Below are 19807 nucleotides of genomic sequence, written 5' to 3'. Positions count from 1 at the left end.
TTGTCGCTTTGAAACTAACCTTCCATCATCTGTTAATACTTTTAGCCCCCCCCCCCCCCAAAACAGGTAAACCGTTGATAAAGTTCTTATTTCCTAGTTGTTCTCTCCTCAAGTGAACTTTCGCCCCGGAAGATCAGTAGTTTTGGATCCTTCCTGCTCAAGAGGAGCAGTGTTGAGTTTATCGAGATTGTCTAGCGACAGCTTCAAGAACTCATGTTTGTTCTTCCACGTCACCTGGGTCTCTGCAAATCCGTCGCTTGCAGTGGGATGTGGCGGGGGATCCGTGATCTTCGTGACGAGATATGCAGTGGAGGCTTGCGCTACCCCATACATCAGGACGCCAATGATCGGTGTCTTCAACACAAAAGTAAAGGCAAATGCAAATCCAAAGAGAACCCCTTCCCGGTCCAAGAACCAGCGACGCTTCTGTTCAGGGGTAAACTTCACACGGCAAAAGTACGGTTCCAACTATTCTGCCATTAGCAACCGCGTCCACGACCAGAAGAGGCAAACGCACCAATTCGCGCATCAAGCTGCGAGAGGCATAGTAACTGTGAAGGAACGTCACAAGGTACCGCTTAGGCAGGACAATCCCGGTTCCAAAAATCACGGCCGCTGGGGTGGTTCCAACGGTACTTTTGAAGGTGTAGAACGAGACAGCAGGCATCACGAACCGCCCAACAAGAGGGAGGAGCGAGGCAATATAGATACCCAAGAGCATGCCAACTTTCCGTCCATACCTCCGAGCAAACGCCATGAGGGCTTGGGGAACTGGTTTAGATGGTTGAGATGGTTTAGAAGAAGGACTAGCTTTGCCCTTGGTCGAGTAATGGACCAGGTTTGGGTAATACATTGCGCGGAGGGTTTGGGGGTCGTCAGTTTTGTGCTTAGTGACGTAGGTCATGTCGACCCATTGTAAGGATTGCATGAAGCTACACCATCAGTACTGTATATCTGGATCTGGGGCAGATCACCTACATTTCGTCAAGAGTGGGAGTGATATATCGCATCAAGGTCATGAGCAAGAACGGAATTTGAAGGACCGACTTGTTCAAAAAGTCTAGGCCATCGAGAAGGGAATCGTCCCATGTCACATTTTCCATATTGATAACAAAGGATGCCACCCAAAGAAGGAACCTGATTCCAATAATCTATAGAGATCATCTTTTAGCCTTGACCTCGTCGTTTGGCCATAGAAAAGAACGCCGGGTCCTACCGGAATCTGGATAATGACTTGGATGATGATTCCAACGAGGATCGCAAGAGCAGCTTGTCGAAAGTGATCATATTTAAATAGACTTGGATTCCGCAAGGCACGAAGAGCTTGAGATGTTAGTGACCACTGCAGCACGCGACCTGGGGAGACTCACTGCCAACGAGTGTAAGCTGGAAACCGCGGATCACGGCGTTTGGCTCGAAACTCGTCATGACTAGTAGTCTCCTCCGTGGCGGTAGGCTTTAGAGTAGCCAATTCCACAGCTTTGATTAGGAGAGGAGGGGAGAAGATCCTTTTGATGAGAAGAGAGAGAGAGAAGAGAGGAGGAGCCTTTTCGCTGTCATTTAATTATCACGGAAACATGCTGCCTAGAGGGGAGTAACTTACCTAATCACAGCTGAAACATACTCAGTCAGTCAAAAATATGCATGGAGTAGTAGGAGGAGGAGGAGGAGGATATGGTTTCCTATAAATTTCATTCAGGATATCTCTTCTAGATGTGATTCTTTCTCAATGTTTTTGTCTTTCAGGGAACCTGGTCAACCTGAGGCATTCCGTCATAGATGCCTGTCTGCCTCAGGCTAACCACATCCCCCACTCAGGCAAGAAATATCATTGGATTCAACATCGCACTATTTTCTGCTGTATTGCTTCCTAACCCATGAACTGATCCATCGTTATTGCACTAGTTGGGTAACTACTAGTTGTCTGCAGCAAAGTACATGAACCATCCTGCATCTCGCGCATCTATCATCGTTTCGATTGCGATTTCCTGAGCATGACGCTCCGTTCCTAGACATAATAACCCCTACTTGGTTTCTGGGACTACAACACCGGGTTGGTCTTGTATACTCGTTTTTATCCCTCGATCCCCGGTTTCAATGGGAACATTCTCGTCTTTTAGTCTCCATCCACATGAACGATCATGTCCCATTCTTTGGATGCGCCGCCGCCCCAGCACCTCCCCATCCGCCGCTCCTTTACCCTTCCCACCAAACTGAACCCGGCCAGGCAACGCAGCCCGGACTCCTTCAAACCCTCGGAGAATGATCTCTTCTATCATCCGTCTGCAAAGGTCGTCCATTTCGCCCCTCGAGCCGTAGTGCCGATCCCGTCCAGCAGCGCACCCTCGGATTTTGACTACCCCGTTGACACCGTCGAGACCCTACCCTGGAAATCCCCCACCGAACGAACGGTCGCGTTTGCTCCCTTGAGGCTTGAAAAGGTCCATGGCTTGACCGTCTTCCTCAAGTGCGGTAGTGTCGTGCATGCGATCCTCAAAAACTCGCAGTGTTGGTGTGTTGACGGGGAATCCACCTTTGTCCTGCGCATCCGCCCTCTGACATACTATCGTATCGAACTTCCGAACGAAACCGAGCAGGACAAGACGCTTGTGGCCCAGATGAAAGATGCGCTGCCAAAGATCCTTCGATATGAGGTTACACCGTGTCCTTTTCAGCGAGGCTTTACCGTTGAGATTCCGGAGGAGGCTAAAGCTCCTCGCCGAAGGAAGGCGTGGCGTCCGAAGGGTCGCAGGGAGAGTGCGCCCATGCAATCAACCTACTGCAAAGAGGCTAGGAGTTTACTGGGCGTTGCAACGCCAGAATCCCTCAGCGCAAGTGAAGATACGGACGGGGACGCCACCGACGATAGCGGCTTTACAACAAGAGGTAGCAACAGTACCATTTTGGAGACGATCCGAGACGATAGCGAACCCTCTTCGGAATCTCTTCAGGTTCCGAGGCCCATCGAGCTGCCACAACGGTCAGTGAGTGAGACGCAGCAGAGCTTCCATACCTTGCTGGCGAGGTTTGAGGATACTCCGGAGCCAGAGGCTAGCCAGGAGCTGCTCCTCTCTTCTAGCGTTGACTCTTTTCACTCTATCGAGCTCCCCATTTCACCCTATCATGCCTCGGATCCATACTTGACCCCCGAATCACTTAATTCTGGGCATGACGACGCACATCAGATAGTCCAGGAGATACCAGGTGAAAGCAGCAAGATTTCAGAGCCCGAGCCTCAAGAGCCACCCTCTCCTAAGACTAAAGAACTATTCAATCCCCAGGGAGACGAAGAGCAACCCCGCGTGTCTGCACTCGCAGCAAAAGACCCATTTTCCGAGCTAGAGTCCAACCTAGCCTGGACTACTAGCACCAAAACTACCGACTCGAATCCCCATCTTTCTAGCATGAGCGTCGAATTCCGCCGCCGCTCTAAAGCATCCCGCAAACGAGAAATCTCTCCAATGCCTCCAGCGTCTACCTTGGTCCTCGCAACCCCAGAGAAACATGACGCAACCTCTCTCATCCAGAAGACATGTACGCTCGTTCTGGTCCCTCCAATCCAACTCCTCATAGTCCTGATCCACATCGCAGCTCGGATCGTCATCGGTCCCGCTATCAACACCACCATTGGGGGCCTCGACCGGAAATTCGAATGCCATGTCTCTGACCCCCACGAAGGGGTGGATGATTTCGATCTTCCCCTTGCACCTGACTGTCCTAGAAAACCGTCTATTTCCGGACAGTCGACTGGTTCAGACCCTTGGGGGCTGGACTAGGCTCTCTGAATGACTTTTACGTCCTACCAATGTTTGAATAGTTCCATGCTAATGCAATTTGTACCCCTCCCCCTTTTTTATGTACCCCATTTCTGTGTGATAACGCTTTGGCATGGTTGAATTTCTTGGTCTTACTTTCTTTTAATATGGGTATGGGTATGGATCTGGGTATGGGTATGGGTGTATTTTGGCCCTGTTTTGCATGGTATATGTATCTCCTAATTTTTGTTTTGATTGTATTCTAGCATATTATATCAGCAGCACCCATTAGGTAGTAATTAATGAATGACAACGCCCCTTCTATACACGAGCATCATTTAACACTGCACAACCTTCCCCCCCCCCCCCCCCCCCCCTACAAGAATGAAACCTGAATAGTGGTCTATTGGCAAGACTATAAACAGCTAGGTATATCTTCAAGACACCAAAGAAAGCAAAAAGAGAAACCCAGTGCGCCACATTCATGCAAGACAGTACAAGAGAAGACAAGACAAGACAAGAAGATAAATAGACTATAAGAGAAGAGAAGAGAAGAGAAGAGAAGATCACATTCAAGCCTTGGTAACCTTGGCCGCACCCTTCGCCTTCGCTTTCCCCCGTTTCCGATCCCTCTTCTTCAACCCCGTCATACCGGCCTTGCACACCTCTGCATACCGCGCATAGAAAGCCTCCAGGTCCTCTGGAGCCACCACAGTCGACAGCTTCAATTTGGTATTCTTTTGCGATTTCTTCTCCTTGTAGGTTTTTGGGTTGGTCGCGTTGGTGTTCCCATCCGTGGCGCGGATGAGGATTGAGGGCCGCTGGCTTTGGCTCTCGGCGTCGGAGGAGGTAGTGGAAGAGGGAAGGGGTTTCTGGCTTAGGTATACGGAGCCCCGGGAGTTTTGGGATGTGGTGGAGAGGAGGTTTGCGAGGGAAGAGAAGAACTGTGGCCACAGTTGTTGTTGTTGTTCTTGTTAGCTCTTTCTGGTGGATTGGGTTCTGTGGCGAGCAAAAAAGGGAAATGAATAGACGTACCTCTTCATGACCGAGAGGCGCTGGCATTTTGGCACCCTGGGATCGGTTGGGTCTTGTGAATTGGAGACTTTCAATATGTGATGGAATCCGAGAGTCGATCTGGAATGCGGTGGTGGTGGTGATTGTGGGGGGAAACTCCGAGTTCTCACCGCCTTCCGCTCCGCCGTCTTTTTTTTTTTTAATATTTACTAAAGCAGAATTGTTTCTATCTTTTCTTCCCTGGTGTTTATTATATCTACGCTATAGATCCGGGGATACTTGACCATGCCTCGTCCGAGGCATAATACGACCTCTTTACCGAGAGGACTGCGTACAGAACTAGGAATCAAGGATCATTACGGTGAGAAGAAGAATAGGCGGAACGAACAGGTCTCGAGGAAAGATCGCCGTCGAGAAGAGCGCGTGGGAAAGAAGAAAGGAGGGCCGGTTCCCAAGAAGAGTGGTGGCCGGAAATTCAACGATGAGGACGACGACGATGACCTGGGCGATTTCGACGAGGGTTCCGACTTCGATGTGGATTTGGATGAATCTGATGACAACAACATTCCCCCGCCGTCTAAGTCCAAGCCAGCGAAAGAAAAGGAGAGCAAGCTGAAGGCGACCCTCAAGAAAACTAAGACGGGCCAGGTGTCCGATTCGGGAAGCGATGACGACGACGACGACGACGAAGCAGCAGCAGAAGCCTCGCGGAAACACATATCCAAAACTGTTAAAGAAAAGTTGGACCAGGATGACGCTGAGATTGCCGCGCTAGAGAAGAAACTGGGACTGAAAAAGGGAAAGAAACTGTCAAAGGCCTTTGCGGAGGATGGACTGGATGAGCTGCTGGGTGAATTGGATGATGACGCATCGGCAGACGAGGGTCGGAAACGCAAGCGGGAGGCAGATGAGTGGCTACGTAATAAAAGGAGAAAGGCGCAGGGTCTGGAGCCTGAGAGTGAATCGGAGGAGTCTGGGAGTGATCTAGGAAGCGATGAGGATATGGAAGATTTCGACGATGATGAGGACTTGGATGGGCTGGACGGAGACGAGGACGAGGACGAGGATGAGGACAAGCCTGAGCCCAAGAAACGAGAGAACCCATATGTTGCTCCAGCACCAGCAGCGAGTGAGGATCGCCCGGCGAAATATATCCCACCGTCGTTACGCGCAAAGTCCAATTCTGAGTCTGAATCCCTCACCCGTCTAAGGAGACAGGCGCAGGGTCACCTAAACAAGTTATCCGAAGCCAACCTTGTTTCCATCCTGGCTGAATTTGAGAAGCTATACCGCGAATACCCTCGTCAAAATGTGACTTCGACATTAATTTCCCTACTCTTTGGACTGATTTGTGAGAGGTCTGCTCTCCAAGATACGTTCATCGTCCTCCATGCTGGCTTTATTGCGGCTGTTTATAAGGTGATGGGAATGGACTTTGGCGCGGAAATTATACAAAAGATAGTCGAGACATTCGACGCTGGAGGTGACGAACGAGGCAAATTTGAAGGAAAAGAGACCATCAACTTGATTTCGCTTCTGACCCAGTTGTACAACTTTCACGTCATCGGAAGCACCCTGGTATTTGACTATATCCGACTATTCCTGCAGGATATCAACGAGGAGAATACAGAACTGCTCCTCAAGGTCATCAGAAGTACGCCGCCGTATCTCCAATCTTTTATATATAAACATGATTACTGACTATATCAGACTCCGGACCCCAGCTTCGCCAAGATGACCCTTCATCCCTGAAGGACATTGTTCTACTCATTCAACCGGCCGTAGCAAAAGCGGGTGAAGCGTCATTATCCGTACGTACGAAATTCATGGTCGAAACCATCACCGATCTCAAGAACAACCGCATTAAAGCTGGAGCCGGCTCCAGCGTCACCTCTGAGCACATTACCAAGATGCGAAAGATTCTCGGCTCCTTGAACAACTCCCGGGTCATCCGTGCGTCCGAACCCATCAGCATATCGCGGGACGATATCCATAACTCTTCGAAGAAGGGCAAATGGTGGCTCGTCGGCGCCAGCTGGAAAGAAGATCCTCTTGAATCTGCCCGCCAGGAACTCTCCAACCTCCCTTTGAACAGCAAAAACCCCGCCGCTCCAGTCGACGATAGTGACGGCGAGCCCGACCTTGCATCCATCGCCAAAGCCCACCGCATGAACACTGACGTGCGTCGCTCCATCTTCGTGGCCATCATGTCCGCCACAGATTACCAAGACGCCCACGTGCGCCTCCTTAAGCTCCGCCTCAAACGAGCCCAGGAATTCGAGATCCCACGCGTCCTCACCCACTGCGCCATGGAGGAAGACGTGTACAACCCTTACTACACACTAATCGCCCGGCGCCTCTGCGGCGAGCTCGGCCGGCGCATCAAAGTCTCCTTCATGTTTACGCTGTGGAACACCTTCAAAAGAATGGGTGAAACCGGCGACCTAGACGACGATAACGATGACGACGACGACGACGGCGGCTTCAACAACGACAGCGAAGATAGCCAAAACTCGCTTGCCATGAAAGCAATCGTCAACCTCGCCAAGATGTACGCCTCCCTCATCGCCGACGGAACACTCACCCTGGGCATCCTGAAAACTCTCAACTTCGCCTACCTCCAGCCGAAAACCAAGACCTTTGTCGAACTCCTCATGATCAGCATCATCCAGCAATCTCAGCAGAAACAGATGAAGAAATCTAAATCCAAGCGTAAGGCCGAGGACGAAGATTCCACTCGGGACGAGAAAGCCCTCGTGGATGTCTTCATGCGGACACGCGAGACCCCGCAGATCGTCAAGGGATGCATATACTTTATTCGTAAGGTTGTTGCGAAGACGGATGTCGTGGCTTCAGAAAAGGACCTGAAGTTGGTGAAATGGGGATGCCGGGTGGCCGTGGATGCTTTGAAGGTTGTGGAGAGTGAGGGTGCTGGGTTTTGATTTTTGATTAGAATGCCTTTCCCTCTTTTTCCTTTTCTGTACTGCTTTCTTTCTTTGCTGCGCTTGGGGTCTGTCTGTTCACATGTCTATATTTAATATATGACCCAAGGCGCATATTGGTTCAGCATTGGGATGGAAAATGATTACCCGGGAAAAGTATTGCATTTTACCCTACTAACTTTTTACATTGGATACATATATATATATGTATGTATTTATTATTCATACCTGTCTATTCTTTCGTCTTATCTTTCTTTCTCTGGAGAAGCGATTCATTCCCCTTTCTCACATCATCGGCGATGGAATCAACTCCCACTCCATACCAACAAGCCACTTGCCCAAGTGCGGACTACGAGCGCTCTCACTACGTAGAACCTGATCATAATTGACCCCAGAGCCCATGTTTGTACTCTGTTCACCACTTTGTTGATTGTCAGAGTTCAATTCCCAGACCAACCCCCAGCAGACACCAACCAAATCGCCATGTTTCAAGTCCGGGACACGGGGTGAGGCGCTGCGAAATTGCAGTCGCTTGTCTGCGCGAGGACGAGGCGCACCTAGGAGAAGGAGGTTCCTTCTCTCTGTAGAGTCGTCACTAGATCTACCGGTGTTTGCATCGGTATCGTCTAGTGACGTGACAGGATGGCCCTGGACAAATGCAATCGGGCCACAACTCCCTAGGGCAGACTGGCGGACATTATTGATTCGAAGAACCAAGGTATACCGCTGCATATTGAATAACCCATGCTCCGATCTCGTGCGGGTATCGGCACTCATTGGAGGCTGTTCTCTTTTGGTTCCCATTTCCAGAATCCAGCTGCGGACTTCGGCTGCCATACCCCCTGGGAGATAGCTTGGTGCCGAGGAGTGTCCACGACCACGACGATGGAGCGTACCCGAGGAAGGCGAAAACGGTGTAGGGATAGCGCTTGAGTCCTCTGTCTGGGAGGGGGAAGGAGAGCGTGGTAACACGAATCCCGGTTTCCGTCTTGCAGGTGGTGATTGGGATGGAGGTGTCTCTGTTAGGTGTTTGATGCGTGACACCGGCTGGCTGCTGAGTGGTGGTGGTGGTGGTGGATTGAAAGGGGAAACTAGGAAACGGGGAATACTGCGGCCAGAAGCTTTAGTAGTTGCAGGAGTTGGGGGAGGCTGTGGTGGTGTCTTCTGCGGGGTTGGCGCTGAACGCGTGTGGTGCGGTGTGCAATACGGTAATGACGGGGAAGGAGATGAGGGCTCCTGATGGGGAGATGAACCGGGGATATCGAGTCGCTGTCTGCTCTGCATCCATGGGGTAACTGTATTTGCAAGGACTCGGCGTCGTTTTGTGCGATGCGACGTAGGCCCCAAGAGCGCCTCAATCTCCGGGTCTAGCTTCGTGGTGCCTTCTAGGGGGCTGGTGGTGTTATCTCCGGGTGCAGTTTGGTCCGTAATCTGGTCTGGTTCGACACCGTGGTCTTCAATTATCTCCTTTCGACGTGGCCTGTGACTAAATTGTCCCGCTGGAGGAGCGGGACGCGGTGTTGGGAGAGGGTCTGAAGTCGCGTCATCGCTGGATAGAATAGAATCAATGTCATCTGGCGCTTCTTTTCTCGGCCCCGCTGCCCGCTGGGATAGAAGAAAGCGAGGAGTGGAGGCAAACTGGGGTCGCGTGTTGGAGCGGATGGGTGGACGAGACGGAGTCTGCGTATAGTTAGGTCATGGAGATGACTCGGAAGAGGCCGGAGGTTGGTTCTTACCGCTGACGCGGGCATTTAATTGAAGGCTTAGACAGAAAGGAGAATGCAGTTAATTGCATTGTGATGAATGATGTGACGAAATGTTTCTGATGGAGATAATTTCCTCTTTGGGTTGCGGGGATGTGCTATGTCTGGCCTTAGGCATCAAAACTAAAGAACTCAGGGACGCTCTAAATCGAAGAAAGAGTTGTGTACGAGGAGTTGGCCAGAATCCAGGCTATATAGGTAATGAGTACATTTCATTTATTGCTAATAATCAAATGAGGGAAGCTTTCTTTCCCAAGGAATAGTCCCCTGGCTATTTCGGTGGGGGTTCGAGTTACATCTCACCCATAAAGGAGCTCGAGGGTTTGAGATCTTCAGAATGGAACATACGACCAAATAATGTGCGCCTCCATTCTCCACCCTGGCGAGTGCTGAAGACAATAAAAGGCTTTTGGAAATGCTGCACCACATTAACCGATAGATTGAGGATCCTAGAATCCTTGCGAATTGACCCAGGATACCATCACTTTGTATGCAAATGGTCGGGATAAACGGAACAGAAAGAATGTCATAATCATGAATCATGACGAAGCTCTGTTCATGAGAAGAACTTCTGAGCAGTGGCTCTCTCGCGAGCTTCCCGGTCCTTAATGGCCTTCTTGGCCTTGGTAATTTCATTGGCAATGGCAGCATCGGTAGGGGCCATGGCAATGGCAGTTTGCAGATCCTTCAGGGCCTCGTCCTCTTCTTTAAGTCCGCGGTGGGCGATAGCACGACGGTAGTAAACCTTGGCCTTGTCACTCTCTTTGGCACCAGCAGCCTCGGCCACTTCCAGGGCATATGTGGCCCAGGACTTGGCGTTTCTGAATTGCCCGAGTTTATTGGCCAAAAGGGACGAGTTGGAGTGGAGAGTGAAGCGCAGGGACTTTAGCTGGGGACCTAGCTCCTTAGGATCTTCCTCGTCCGGCTCCGGGAACTCATTCAAGTAGCGCAACCCCTTCTGATACTTTTCCAAGCCCAATTGGAGATTACCACCCTTGAAAGCGGCATTTCCAAAGCTCTTGAGTTCGGAAGAAATTTTGAAGCACACAGGAGCGCTTAGCTGTTCGCCTTGGTGATCATCTGGAAAATCCTCGTATGGGTCACCGGTAGCATCGGGAACTTGCTTGTCGGCATTTTCGTATTCCTCGCCATCAATTTCACCGCAGTCTGTGATGGTCACATCGGAAGTCGGCTTGTCCGCCTGAGTGGACATGTTTTCAATCCGGCGCACCACACTCTTTCCGTTGATAACTTCGCCAAAAACGACGTGCTTGCCGTCCAAATGAGGGGTGGGGACAGTGGTGATGAAGAACTGGCTACCGTTGGTACCGGGGCCGGAGTTGGCCATAGAAAGCAGGAAGGGACGGTCGTGCTTCAGTTCAAAGTTCTCATCGGGGAATTTTTCGCCGTAGATCGACTCGCCGCCAGTGCCATTGAACGCGGTGAAGTCACCACCTTGGATCATAAACTGCTTGATCACTCGGTGGAAGATCGAACCTAGTGGGCAACGTCCGTCAGAAATTCGAACGCCGCGCGAAAAAATGGAGCCGTAATGGTCATACCCTTGAAACTTAAGGGCTTTCCCTGTTTTCCCACGCCCTTCTCCCCCGTGCAGAGCGCACGGAAGTTCTCTGCGGTTTTAGGCACAACTAAACTGATGTTAACAAATGCAGGGAGGCACGCTATCAAGGAATAATACCATCGTTGAACTAAGACGGCGGCGGGGTAGTTAGCAAGGGCTGTTACCGCAACGATCCGGAGCGGAATGAGAGATAGAAACCCACCAATTCAAGGTAAATACGGCCAGCCTTCTGATTACCGATCTCAATGTCAAAGAAGACGCGGGGGCGGCCTAGAAGGAGCGATCAGCAATCTATCAAAGGTTGGAGCTGATGGCGGGGGAGGATGACAACATACGCTGGGAGTCAGCCATTATGAAGGGATTTAGATGCGAAGACTTGTGGAAAGGAAGCTGATGAAGAAAAAGAAGAGGAGGGGGGAAGACGAGAAGGGAGCAAAGGAGACAGAAAGTGGAGGAGGAGGAGGAGGAGAAGAAGATCATAAGAGGGGAAGAAAAGACCAAGTGCCAAAATGGGCTTAGGAGGGAGGCTTTTCGCTGCGATGCTTCAGGAAGCTTCCATCACATCACGGGTTTGCTGCAAACTCCGCACGACAACCCTCGAACCCTCTCAAATCGATCGATTATGGGATCTTGTATGGCTGAACCTTTTGAAACTACCCAGTGGTGGTTTTTAATTAGACGTTGAAGCTAAAATGATCGCTCTAGACAATTGTGGATCATTGGTTGATATTATTCTTCCATCAGTCTAGCTCCTTGAAAGACGTCAAGGGCCGAAATCTATATAAACATTATTTCTACATATCTACAGGTTAGAAGGGTATCATCATAACGACAATTCGTCCGTCTTACTCCAGGAGCGATGCAGGCAATTGGAACTCAACCCTTTCTGCCTTGGATTCCGTCGAGGTCTCCCCTTTCCCATCGCCCGGGATCTTCTCTTTCTTCGGTAATTGCGTGTCAATCTCGATGGTGACCTATCGTAAGAGAAGTCCTGTTAGCACGCCGATATAATATTAACAAGGCCGAAGGAGAGGCGATAGCTAACCGCCGCATCCTCACTGCGGTAATCTACACCCACCGGCCCGTCATTTATTAACTCGACATCCATCATCGCTTGGAAAACCCCATTTTTGACCCGCTCAGGTTTGTAGGTTTCGCTTAGGCGCCGGTAGAAATAGTCGTATAGACTCCGCGCGACTTCAGCCTTGGCTGCTTCGTGGAAGTCGGGTTGTTTCCCTTTCTTGAGTTGGCCGAAGAGTGTGAATTGTGATACTAGGGCGATCAGTTGGCTGATACTAAGGCCAGACAGACGTAAGAACATACCGCAAAGCACTTCGCCGTCAATATCTGAGACATTCTTTTTCCACTGCTGTCTGGTTAGGAGCACTCTCTAACCTGTTGTTGGAGCCCTTGCCTGTGCATCATTGTCCCCCGGAAATAGCCTAGCTTTGAGGATCCGGGTAATCATGGTGTCTATGTCCCTCTCTGTATCATCTCGTCCCACGCCTGCGAGAACGAGAAGTCCGCGGCCAATCTTGGAGACCAATTCGCCATCAACCGTGACGGAAGCAGACTTGACTCGTTGGATAACGGCTAAGAAAGTCAGCATCGATTTCAAGGCTCGATCAGAGTACCAACCTTTCATGATCAAGTGTCAACAGTGAACACCTGCCACCAGGATCTGTTAACTGTGTTGACAAGCATGGAGGGGTCGATGGTAGTCTTGACTTGTAACCACCAGGAGGGGAAGCGGATATAGAACCAACACTGAGTCAAGAAAACCACGCGATATACAAAGTAAAACACGGGTTCAAAGCCTCTGAAATAAAAGATAAAGATATAAAGGAGAGTATTATATTCCCCACCATAGAGTTCTCTGGCGGAAACTGTGCCAGGCAAGGCGGTATGTGACCGCCTTCCCTTCTGGGCTCCCATCCCCAGCGTTGTGACCACCGGAAATAGTATCAGGAGATTCACAGGCTTGAGAGGCTTTTTTTAACACTAACACACTACATATTTTTGTTGTGAAAAAGTTGCTGGGCAACCCATCTTTTCTTTCCTTCCATCCGTCCCTCCCTCCCCCCCCCAGAACTCTCCCCTTCTCCCTCCGGATACGTGCATTGATATTAGTGGAATTCTCGTCTCTTGGCACTCTGTTCGCCTGAACAGCAGCCATGACGTCCCGCAAAACGCAGCAGGAGATCGACAAGACCTTTAAGAAGGTCGCTGAAGGTATCCAGACGTTTGAGGGTATCTACGACAAGATCCGCTCCGCGACCAACCCCACCCAGCGCGATAAGCTAGAGGAGAACTTGAAACGAGAGATCAAGAAGCTTCAGCGATATCGTGATCAGATCAAATCATGGGCTTCGGGGAATGAAGTCAAAGACAAAGGGCCGCTGCTTGAACAGCGCAGGGCCATTGAAACTGTGAGGCCCCTCTAATTCCTCCCAAATGGCTGCTAGAGGCTAATTGGGATCCAGTGTATGGAGCAGTTCAAAGCCGTCGAGAAGGAGATGAAGACGAAAGCATATTCCAAGGAAGGCCTTTCTGCAGCGTCGCGTCTTGACCCGAAGGAAAAGGAAAAAGTTGAAACATGCGACTTCTTGTCAAATATGGTGGATGAGCTGCAGCAAAGAATCGAGGCCATGGAGGCTGAAGAGGAATCTCTTCATATGCAGATGAAGAAAGGCAAAAAGGATGTCGTAAAGGCCAATCGTCTGGCAGACATATCACGCATAACGGAGCGTCACAAATGGCACGTTAACAAGTTGGAACTGCTGCTACGGTCTCTGCAGAATGGCAATCTGGAACCAAATCAAGTGTTGGATCTCAAAGAAAGCATCAAATACTATGTGGAGGATGGGCACAACATCGATTATTCTGGGGAAGACGAGACGCTGTATGATGACCTGAACATCGGCGATGATGCTGAAGCACAATTCGGCATGACTGGTGACAACGACCGAGTGTCGTCACAAGACACTCAGTCGATCCAGGAAGAAGAGATCGAGCCCAAGCCCAAGCCGTCGAAGAGCGATGTGGTCGGCCATCGACGACCCTCAACGCAGATGAAATCCCCGCTTCCGGTGCTTGCGACCCTTCATCCAACGGCCTCAACTAGCTCAGCTTCTGCCATGAAACCTGCTCCCCCACCGACGCGTCTGCCCGGAGAAACACTCAAGTACGCGTCTGCTGCTGCCGCCGCCGCTGCCAGTGACAAAAACGGCGTTGGTATCGCCCCCCTCCCCCCTCCACTCGGGGCCAGCCCCGCCTTTCCTCCTGCAGTGCCCGCCTCCCGAGCTTCGTCTACTGCTTCACCTATTGTTACTTTGGCACAGCCTGCGCCGAAAACTACGCCCACTGCAGCAGTCGCCGCAGAGGAAGTGGGAGGCCGTTTGAGAACACTTGCATTTAGTCCAAAGGTCAGCGCGGCTGTGAGTGCCTCGAATACGATGCCACCCACCCCGGCGATGGATAAAGTCGAAACCACTGCCCCGAAGGAACAGCCGATAGCCAATGGCGATACCGGGAAAGAAGCTCCGCAGCAGGAGGGAGAAGAATCGATCTACCACCTTCCTCCCGGCCTGCAGGATTTGATCCACTCCTTCGAGGTGACCAAGACTCGCGCTACGACCAATGCTACAAGCCAGCCTCCCTCGGTGCAGCGTCTTCTGGCCGCGTCTCTCACCAACTGTCCTGAGCCTGCGGATGCGGAGAAGCCTCGTCACTATAAGCCCCAGAATCCTTACAACACCCCCCTCTACTACCCCCAGGAGCCTCTCGCCATCTTCGACGATCCTCGTCTTTACGAGACCGGAAGGATCGATACGGATACCTTGTTTTACCTGTTCTATTACCGTCAGGGCACCTACCAGCAGTATTTGGCGGCCAAGGCGTTGAAGAATCAGAGCTGGCGCTTCCACAAACAGTACCAGACGTGGTTCCAGCGTCACGAAGAGCCCAAGACCATTACTGAGGAGTTTGAGCAAGGCACCTATCGTTTTTTTGATTATGAAAGTACCTGGTAAGTTTTTTTCTTCTTCTTCTTCTTCTTCTTCTTCTTCTTTTTTTTTTTTTTTTTTGTCTCTGTCCTCGTATTTGGCTATACAAAGTTCTTCTAACATAGCGGCTTCAGGATGAATCGTCGCAAGGCAGACTTCAAGTTTGTCTACAAGTATCTGGAGGATGAATTGTAATCTGATAACACGCGTACTGGATATGAATTCTGACCCTCTCTTTCTCTCTGTGTCTGTCTGTGGTTGTTTCGAGACTTACTCGGTGTCACCTATCCGACCAAATTCGAAAAAAAAAAAAAAAAAAAAAAAAAAAAGGAAATGAAATGAAATGAAATGAAACAGAAGGGGAAAAGAATCTGGAAACTTTCCTTTTTTTTTTTTTTTTTTTTCCTTTTCCCTGTCTGGTTGGACTGGAGACTAAGAATTAGTTAGCTCCGAAGCAGTCTCTCTGCAAGTGAGACGGGAAGAAAGGTTGCGGTCATCCTTTACCTCCTTTTTATTTCACTCATGATGTTTTAATGTCTCTATTTTCTTCAATGGTTCAGGAACTGGTGTTGAATGGGTCTGCGGGACAGGGGAGTTCTACGCTGTTCTTTGGTGGCGGCTGATGGACATGCAGCGATGTCTGGAGCTGCAGCTGCTGCTTTGGTTAACCAATTGAGAAACGGAGATCCCACGAGATTTTCCCTCGATTCCAACGTTTGCTCTTTGATTGAGGTAGAACCGTAGAAGTGTAAGAAGTAAGCAAGATGTAGCAGTGGTGTAACACAGCACAGACCCGTTGAACGGGGTGTAGGTGAAGGTGGCTGTAACAGATTTCCAGATCGACAGATTGGAGAGAGGCTTGGAAGTCAGAACAAAGAATAAGTGGAATCATAATAAATTAAGGAATCCATAAATAAGAAATGAGAGGAAATTAAATAAAAAAAAAGAAAATAAAGAAAAGCCAAAAATAGGACAAAAATCGAGGAGAGAGAGAGAGAGATTATTCCTTATTCATGACCATTCAATTCATGCTTGCTAGTTAAGAGTCCAGAGTCAGTAGGATTGAACTAAAGCTGTCAGAATGAAGATTTTCAAAACAAAAACAAAAAAAAAAAAGGTGCCACTGATTAAACTTCTGATGAGGGATTTTACAATCAGCGACACTAAAGTCTTCTAGAATGATTCTAGGGGGTCGAATATACCTATGAGAGGACAAGATAGACGAAACTTACGAGAGAGAGAGAGAGACTCGAGAGTAAGGGGCAGTAGGTAGTGCGCCTTGTGCTTGGGAATCAGCCTGCCAGACCGTTTCCAGCCACTTGTAATCCTTGTTATTACCGAGGACGGAGGATTGAATGCGTCGAGGGGATCCAAGTCGATTCAAGACGATCCTCGACGCCCCCGCGCGGAATGGTTGCCGACAAGTCCGCGAGTCAGGTTCGTCATATTGAAGGGAATCTCTCTGATTTGCGACCTCATGCTGGAGAGGAGAGGATTCCCAAGTATGTATGTCGTGTTAGGCACCTATAGTACCTTCTCCGGTGGTATACCTAGGCTCTAGCAGCGGAAAAAAGAACCACATGATCGTACTTTGGCCGGAAAATCCCTGATAGGACACTCAGAGACGATTTGTCGGGGGCCTCCGAAGCCACTTCATACTCCAGAGTCTATCTTTGACGAATGACGATCCCGCACGTTCGTAAGGCGATTCCACGGTCAAGAGTTCACCTTCGACCGACGCACTCGAGCCGCATCCTGCCACCACAATTTCTCCTCTTTCTTCTCGGGTTAAGAGATGATGATGATGATGATGATGATGATGATATCATTTCAGGTTATCGGCCCGTGGTGGGCATTGCCCCTGGGGTCACATATCGAATCAGATCAACATGCCGTCAGCAACCAGCACAGGAGAAGAGACGGGAGGAGGGAAAAAAAGAAGCACGCTAGAAGTTTGGAAGAACTTTCCCATGTTTCCATCCTTTTTCTAGCGTAAGCACAGCTGCAGTGGAGATGGACTGGGGGGCTGTGTGGCCTGTTAATCTGCATGCGAAAGAGACTAGGTCACTAGAAAGCAGAAATCCCCAGACGCGGGTCCGGCTCAGGTGATGATGTCGCCATGGATCTTTTTCGTATTCTTAGTTAGTTCGTCGCTGGTGGTTGTACTAAGTTCTGGGTCTAATGCATGTGCGAAAACAACGTCGTCGGGTTGACCAGAACACACCTGTTATAAAAAGCCCTTCCTTTCCCTCCCAGCCAAGTCACCAGGGTTTGGCATCATTTCTCACGCTGCTCTCTGAAGGAACCATGTTGTCTCGGCCAGTTATGGTATGTCTTCTTCCCCTCTTTGTATGCTGAGTACGCGAAAACTAACCACCCCCCCAAGACTCAACCCATTGCCTGCCCTCCAATGGAGCCTTCTCCCTCCTCCTTCTCGTCCTACTCGTCCTACTCGTCCAATTCCTCCTTCTCCACGCTCAGCGACGAGTCCATGGGTTTCCTGGAAATGTATCACCTCATGGCCAACGAGCTCCCACTCAGCCCCCAGCCCGCATTTGAGCCCTCCTCCCTCGAAAGCACCACCTACTACGAATTCAATCCTACTTTCGTCTACACCCCTGAGCCCTTCCCCATGGACACCGTGACCTCATTCCCCTCCAGCTCGACTCCAGTCTGGTCACCCGCGCAGATGACTCCTCTCGACCAGGCCCTGTTCCCTCCTCTGGACGCCTTCAGCCCCCAGGAGCCATCCAAGTATGCCTTTTCTCTTCCTATCTCTTCCTCGCATTCCAGGTCCAAGTTCACTAATCAACGAGTCCAGACCCGTCAAGCCATACGCCTGCGACGACTGCGGGAAGAGTTTCACCCGCCCGGCAGACCTCAAGCGTCACCAGACCACCGTCCACTACCCGGTCTTCCAGAATTGTCCTGTCGCGGGTTGTTCGCGAAAGGATGGCAATGGGTTCCCGCGACGAGACCATTTGGTCGAGCATCTGCGCTCTTACCACCATATGGATGTACCGAAGCGTCGATCCGCCAAGCGATTGAAGACTGCTTAATTTTCTTTTTTTTTTTTTGGTACTGTTTGATTGACCTTTTTTCTGTTCTATATCCTTGACTTTTGCCTTGCTTTGCTTCTTCTTGGGAACTCAACTCCCTGGCTGTTTTATATCTTCTTCTTCTTCTTCTTCTATAACTTTTTCTTATTCATGCTTGACGACTAATGCGGTATGGGTACATGGACGGCGTTATGAGACGATACGTCACAGTCGCATGTTTATTTTTTTTTTCTCTTACCCCCCCCCCCCCCCTTTTTATACACACATAGACGGTCGGTGTTTGTTTGGGTTGATACCTCGTCGCATATTTATCTTGACAGGATTTGTTTTATACAACCACATACTCCCAGTACATACATAGCATACATATAAAAACGGATGTCCATAAATAAGATAATAATCATAAAAGATACAATTAAAGATCCCTAAACTCCACAAAACCCCTCCCCATTGCCTTCCCCCCATTATCAAACCTCACTCCCTCCCGTTCCAACAACTTCCTCTTCAGCTCTAGATTCCGCTCATCTTTGCTTCCTCTTTTAGACGAAGGAGAACTCCCCATATACCCACCCAAAGACCCATCCCTCCCCAAAACCCGATGACAGGGCACCTCCGGCGCAAACGGATTCGTGCGCATCGCCGCACCTACGGCCCGGGCACTCGAGCGCAGATGCCTCGCCAGCGCAGCGTAGGTCGTCCACTGGCCGGGTGGAACGGAGAGGAGGGCACGATACGTGCGCCGACGGTAAGGGGTTAGAGTTGGATGGCGGGAGATGCGGTGGAGATTTTTTTTGATTAGTTCGGGTGGATGACTAGTAGGTTGATCGGGTGTGGTGGGTTTATGTCGAGTAAAAAATTGTTGTCGTGCATTATTGTCCTCCTGGAAAGCGACAGTGATACTACTACTACTAGTAGTGGTAGTAGTACTGACAAGGCTTGGCTGCTGTGGAGATTCTTCTTCGTGGGGGCCAGAGAGTGGATCATTTGCATCGTCATTGGCTTCATCTTCTAGCAAAAGGTTCTTGTTCTTGTTCTTGTTGTTGTTGTTGTCTTCGAGAACAACAGGCGTTGGACGGTGACTGGTGGCATAGGAAGGATTCGCCCCACGGGCGCTCTGGGCTGTTTCTTTGTGCTGCTTGCGTTGGAGTGTGGGATTGGATGCCATCGTCGTGTGTTCTAGTGCCGTTTGTGGAGAGTTTCTAGGTTCTTTCTTCTCCGCGTTGGTAAGAGTAATGTAGTAACTAATCGTATGCAAGAGTTCTTGGCTGATCAGGATTTGATTTTGGCAAAAGTTGGAAGTCGAAGATGGAGGTAGACAGTTGCAGCCTAAGGCAGGAGTTGATATAGAACTGACGAATCAGGATGCTTTTGTTCTCTCATTCCACACTGACTGAATCATGGGTTCGAGTCATTGGAAATGCTAAAATGAACAATGAAAATTCAGGTTTACATGCCAGCTCAGAGAACGAGACTGTTTCGTGACTACTGCATGCCCCTGAGCGATGGATCAGGCTGCATTGGTGAGACGTTAGCCTTGGTTACTTGATCCATCCTTTCTACTCCTACCACCGGCTCGATTTGGGCTCTACAGGTGGGGAGTTTCACTACTGCCTACGAGTAATGCCTCGTAGTTTTCGATACTTAGTGCTCCATCGGTCTTCCCGGTTTGCAGAGACAACCTGACGACC

General features: G+C 50.0%; 10 protein-coding genes across 10 annotated transcripts; 4 read left to right on the top strand and 6 right to left on the bottom strand.

The window, feature by feature from the left end:
* Positions 1–32: 32 nt before the first annotated feature.
* usgS (transmembrane protein UsgS) lies at positions 33–1507 on the bottom strand. The gene is made up of 5 exons (XM_040896473.1): positions 1371–1507; positions 1217–1323; positions 979–1151; positions 518–932; positions 33–468 (listed from the first exon to the last, which is right to left on the bottom strand). The coding sequence occupies exons 1-5, from the start codon at positions 1426–1428 to the stop codon at positions 109–111; spliced, it is 1113 nt and encodes a 370-aa protein (XP_040756591.1). The 5' UTR covers positions 1429–1507; the 3' UTR covers positions 33–108.
* A 215-nt stretch (positions 1508–1722) lies between these two features.
* P175DRAFT_0498311 (uncharacterized protein) lies at positions 1723–4073 on the top strand. Its single transcript, XM_040896472.1, has one exon. The coding sequence runs from the start codon at positions 2142–2144 to the stop codon at positions 3774–3776; it is 1635 nt and encodes a 544-aa protein (XP_040756590.1). The 5' UTR covers positions 1723–2141; the 3' UTR covers positions 3777–4073.
* Positions 4074–4141: 68 nt separating this feature from the next.
* P175DRAFT_0451676 (signal recognition particle 14 kDa protein) lies at positions 4142–4830 on the bottom strand. Its single transcript, XM_040894496.1, has 2 exons — positions 4791–4830; positions 4142–4699 (listed from the first exon to the last, which is right to left on the bottom strand). The coding sequence occupies exons 1-2, from the start codon at positions 4815–4817 to the stop codon at positions 4328–4330; spliced, it is 399 nt and encodes a 132-aa protein (XP_040756589.1). The 5' UTR covers positions 4818–4830; the 3' UTR covers positions 4142–4327.
* A 224-nt stretch (positions 4831–5054) lies between these two features.
* Positions 5055–7711, top strand: P175DRAFT_0521001 (MIF4G domain-containing protein; the record flags this gene model as incomplete). Its single annotated transcript, XM_040899175.1, has 2 exons — positions 5055–6423; positions 6480–7711. The coding sequence occupies 2 exons, from the start codon at positions 5055–5057 to the stop codon at positions 7709–7711; spliced, it is 2601 nt and encodes an 866-aa protein (XP_040756588.1).
* Positions 7712–7886: 175 nt separating this feature from the next.
* P175DRAFT_0498309 (uncharacterized protein) lies at positions 7887–9527 on the bottom strand. Its single transcript, XM_040896471.1, has 2 exons — positions 9448–9527; positions 7887–9391 (listed from the first exon to the last, which is right to left on the bottom strand). The coding sequence occupies exons 1-2, from the start codon at positions 9460–9462 to the stop codon at positions 7997–7999; spliced, it is 1410 nt and encodes a 469-aa protein (XP_040756587.1). The 5' UTR covers positions 9463–9527; the 3' UTR covers positions 7887–7996.
* A 503-nt stretch (positions 9528–10030) lies between these two features.
* On the bottom strand, positions 10031–11407 carry P175DRAFT_0506700 (uncharacterized protein; the record flags this gene model as incomplete). Its single annotated transcript, XM_040898220.1, has 4 exons — positions 10031–10971; positions 11037–11123; positions 11255–11326; positions 11392–11407. The coding sequence occupies 4 exons, from the start codon at positions 11405–11407 to the stop codon at positions 10031–10033; spliced, it is 1116 nt and encodes a 371-aa protein (XP_040756586.1).
* Positions 11408–11901: 494 nt separating this feature from the next.
* P175DRAFT_0428454 (D-aminoacyl-tRNA deacylase) lies at positions 11902–12665 on the bottom strand (the record flags this gene model as incomplete). The annotated part of the gene is made up of 4 exons (XM_040893302.1): positions 11902–12030; positions 12102–12328; positions 12380–12403; positions 12452–12665. The coding sequence occupies 4 exons, from the start codon at positions 12663–12665 to the stop codon at positions 11902–11904; spliced, it is 594 nt and encodes a 197-aa protein (XP_040756585.1).
* A 565-nt stretch (positions 12666–13230) lies between these two features.
* On the top strand, positions 13231–15255 carry P175DRAFT_0427105 (uncharacterized protein; the record flags this gene model as incomplete). Its single annotated transcript, XM_040893215.1, has 3 exons — positions 13231–13485; positions 13540–15083; positions 15195–15255. The coding sequence occupies 3 exons, from the start codon at positions 13231–13233 to the stop codon at positions 15253–15255; spliced, it is 1860 nt and encodes a 619-aa protein (XP_040756584.1).
* Positions 15256–17367: 2112 nt separating this feature from the next.
* Positions 17368–18119, top strand: P175DRAFT_0490254 (C2H2-type zinc finger protein; the record flags this gene model as incomplete). The annotated part of the gene is made up of 3 exons (XM_040895786.1): positions 17368–17388; positions 17447–17853; positions 17882–18119. 3 exons carry the CDS (start codon positions 17368–17370, stop codon positions 18117–18119), a joined length of 666 nt encoding a protein of 221 aa, XP_040756583.1.
* A 415-nt stretch (positions 18120–18534) lies between these two features.
* P175DRAFT_0554437 (MGMT family protein) lies at positions 18535–19452 on the bottom strand (the record flags this gene model as incomplete). The annotated part of the gene is made up of 1 exon (XM_040900560.1): positions 18535–19452. The coding sequence occupies exon 1, from the start codon at positions 19282–19284 to the stop codon at positions 18535–18537; it is 750 nt and encodes a 249-aa protein (XP_040756582.1). The 5' UTR covers positions 19285–19452.
* Between the last annotated feature and the right edge of the window lie 355 nt (positions 19453–19807).

Source organism: Aspergillus ochraceoroseus (assembly GCF_002846915.1).
Source record: "Aspergillus ochraceoroseus IBT 24754 chromosome Unknown P175scaffold_1, whole genome shotgun sequence".
NCBI lineage: Eukaryota > Fungi > Ascomycota > Eurotiomycetes > Eurotiales > Aspergillaceae > Aspergillus > Aspergillus ochraceoroseus.
Note: the sequence above shows the minus strand (reverse complement) of the source record. Positions and strands in the feature narration are given on the sequence as shown.

What these genes read in the sequence shown, in the direction of transcription:
- usgS (XM_040896473.1), bottom strand. Translation starts at nt 1,428, where the DNA reads ATGACGAGTTTCGAGCCAAACGCCGTGATCCGCGGTTTCCAGCTTACA. An exon ending in CCAGCTTACACTCGTTGGCA is followed by an intron (nt 1,324 to 1,370) that starts GTGAGTCTCCCC and finishes TAACATCTCAAG; the next exon opens with CTCTTCGTGCCTTGCGGAAT. An exon ending in GCAGCTTGATGCGCGAATTG is followed by an intron (nt 469 to 517) that starts GTGCGTTTGCCT and finishes ATGGCAGAATAG; the next exon opens with TTGGAACCGTACTTTTGCCG.
- P175DRAFT_0498311 (XM_040896472.1), top strand. Translation starts at nt 2,142, where the DNA reads ATGTCCCATTCTTTGGATGCGCCGCCGCCCCAGCACCTCCCCATCCGC.
- P175DRAFT_0451676 (XM_040894496.1), bottom strand. Translation starts at nt 4,817, where the DNA reads ATGCCAGCGCCTCTCGGTCATGAAGAG. An exon ending in CGCCTCTCGGTCATGAAGAG is followed by an intron (nt 4,700 to 4,790) that starts GTACGTCTATTC and finishes CTGTGGCCACAG; the next exon opens with TTCTTCTCTTCCCTCGCAAA.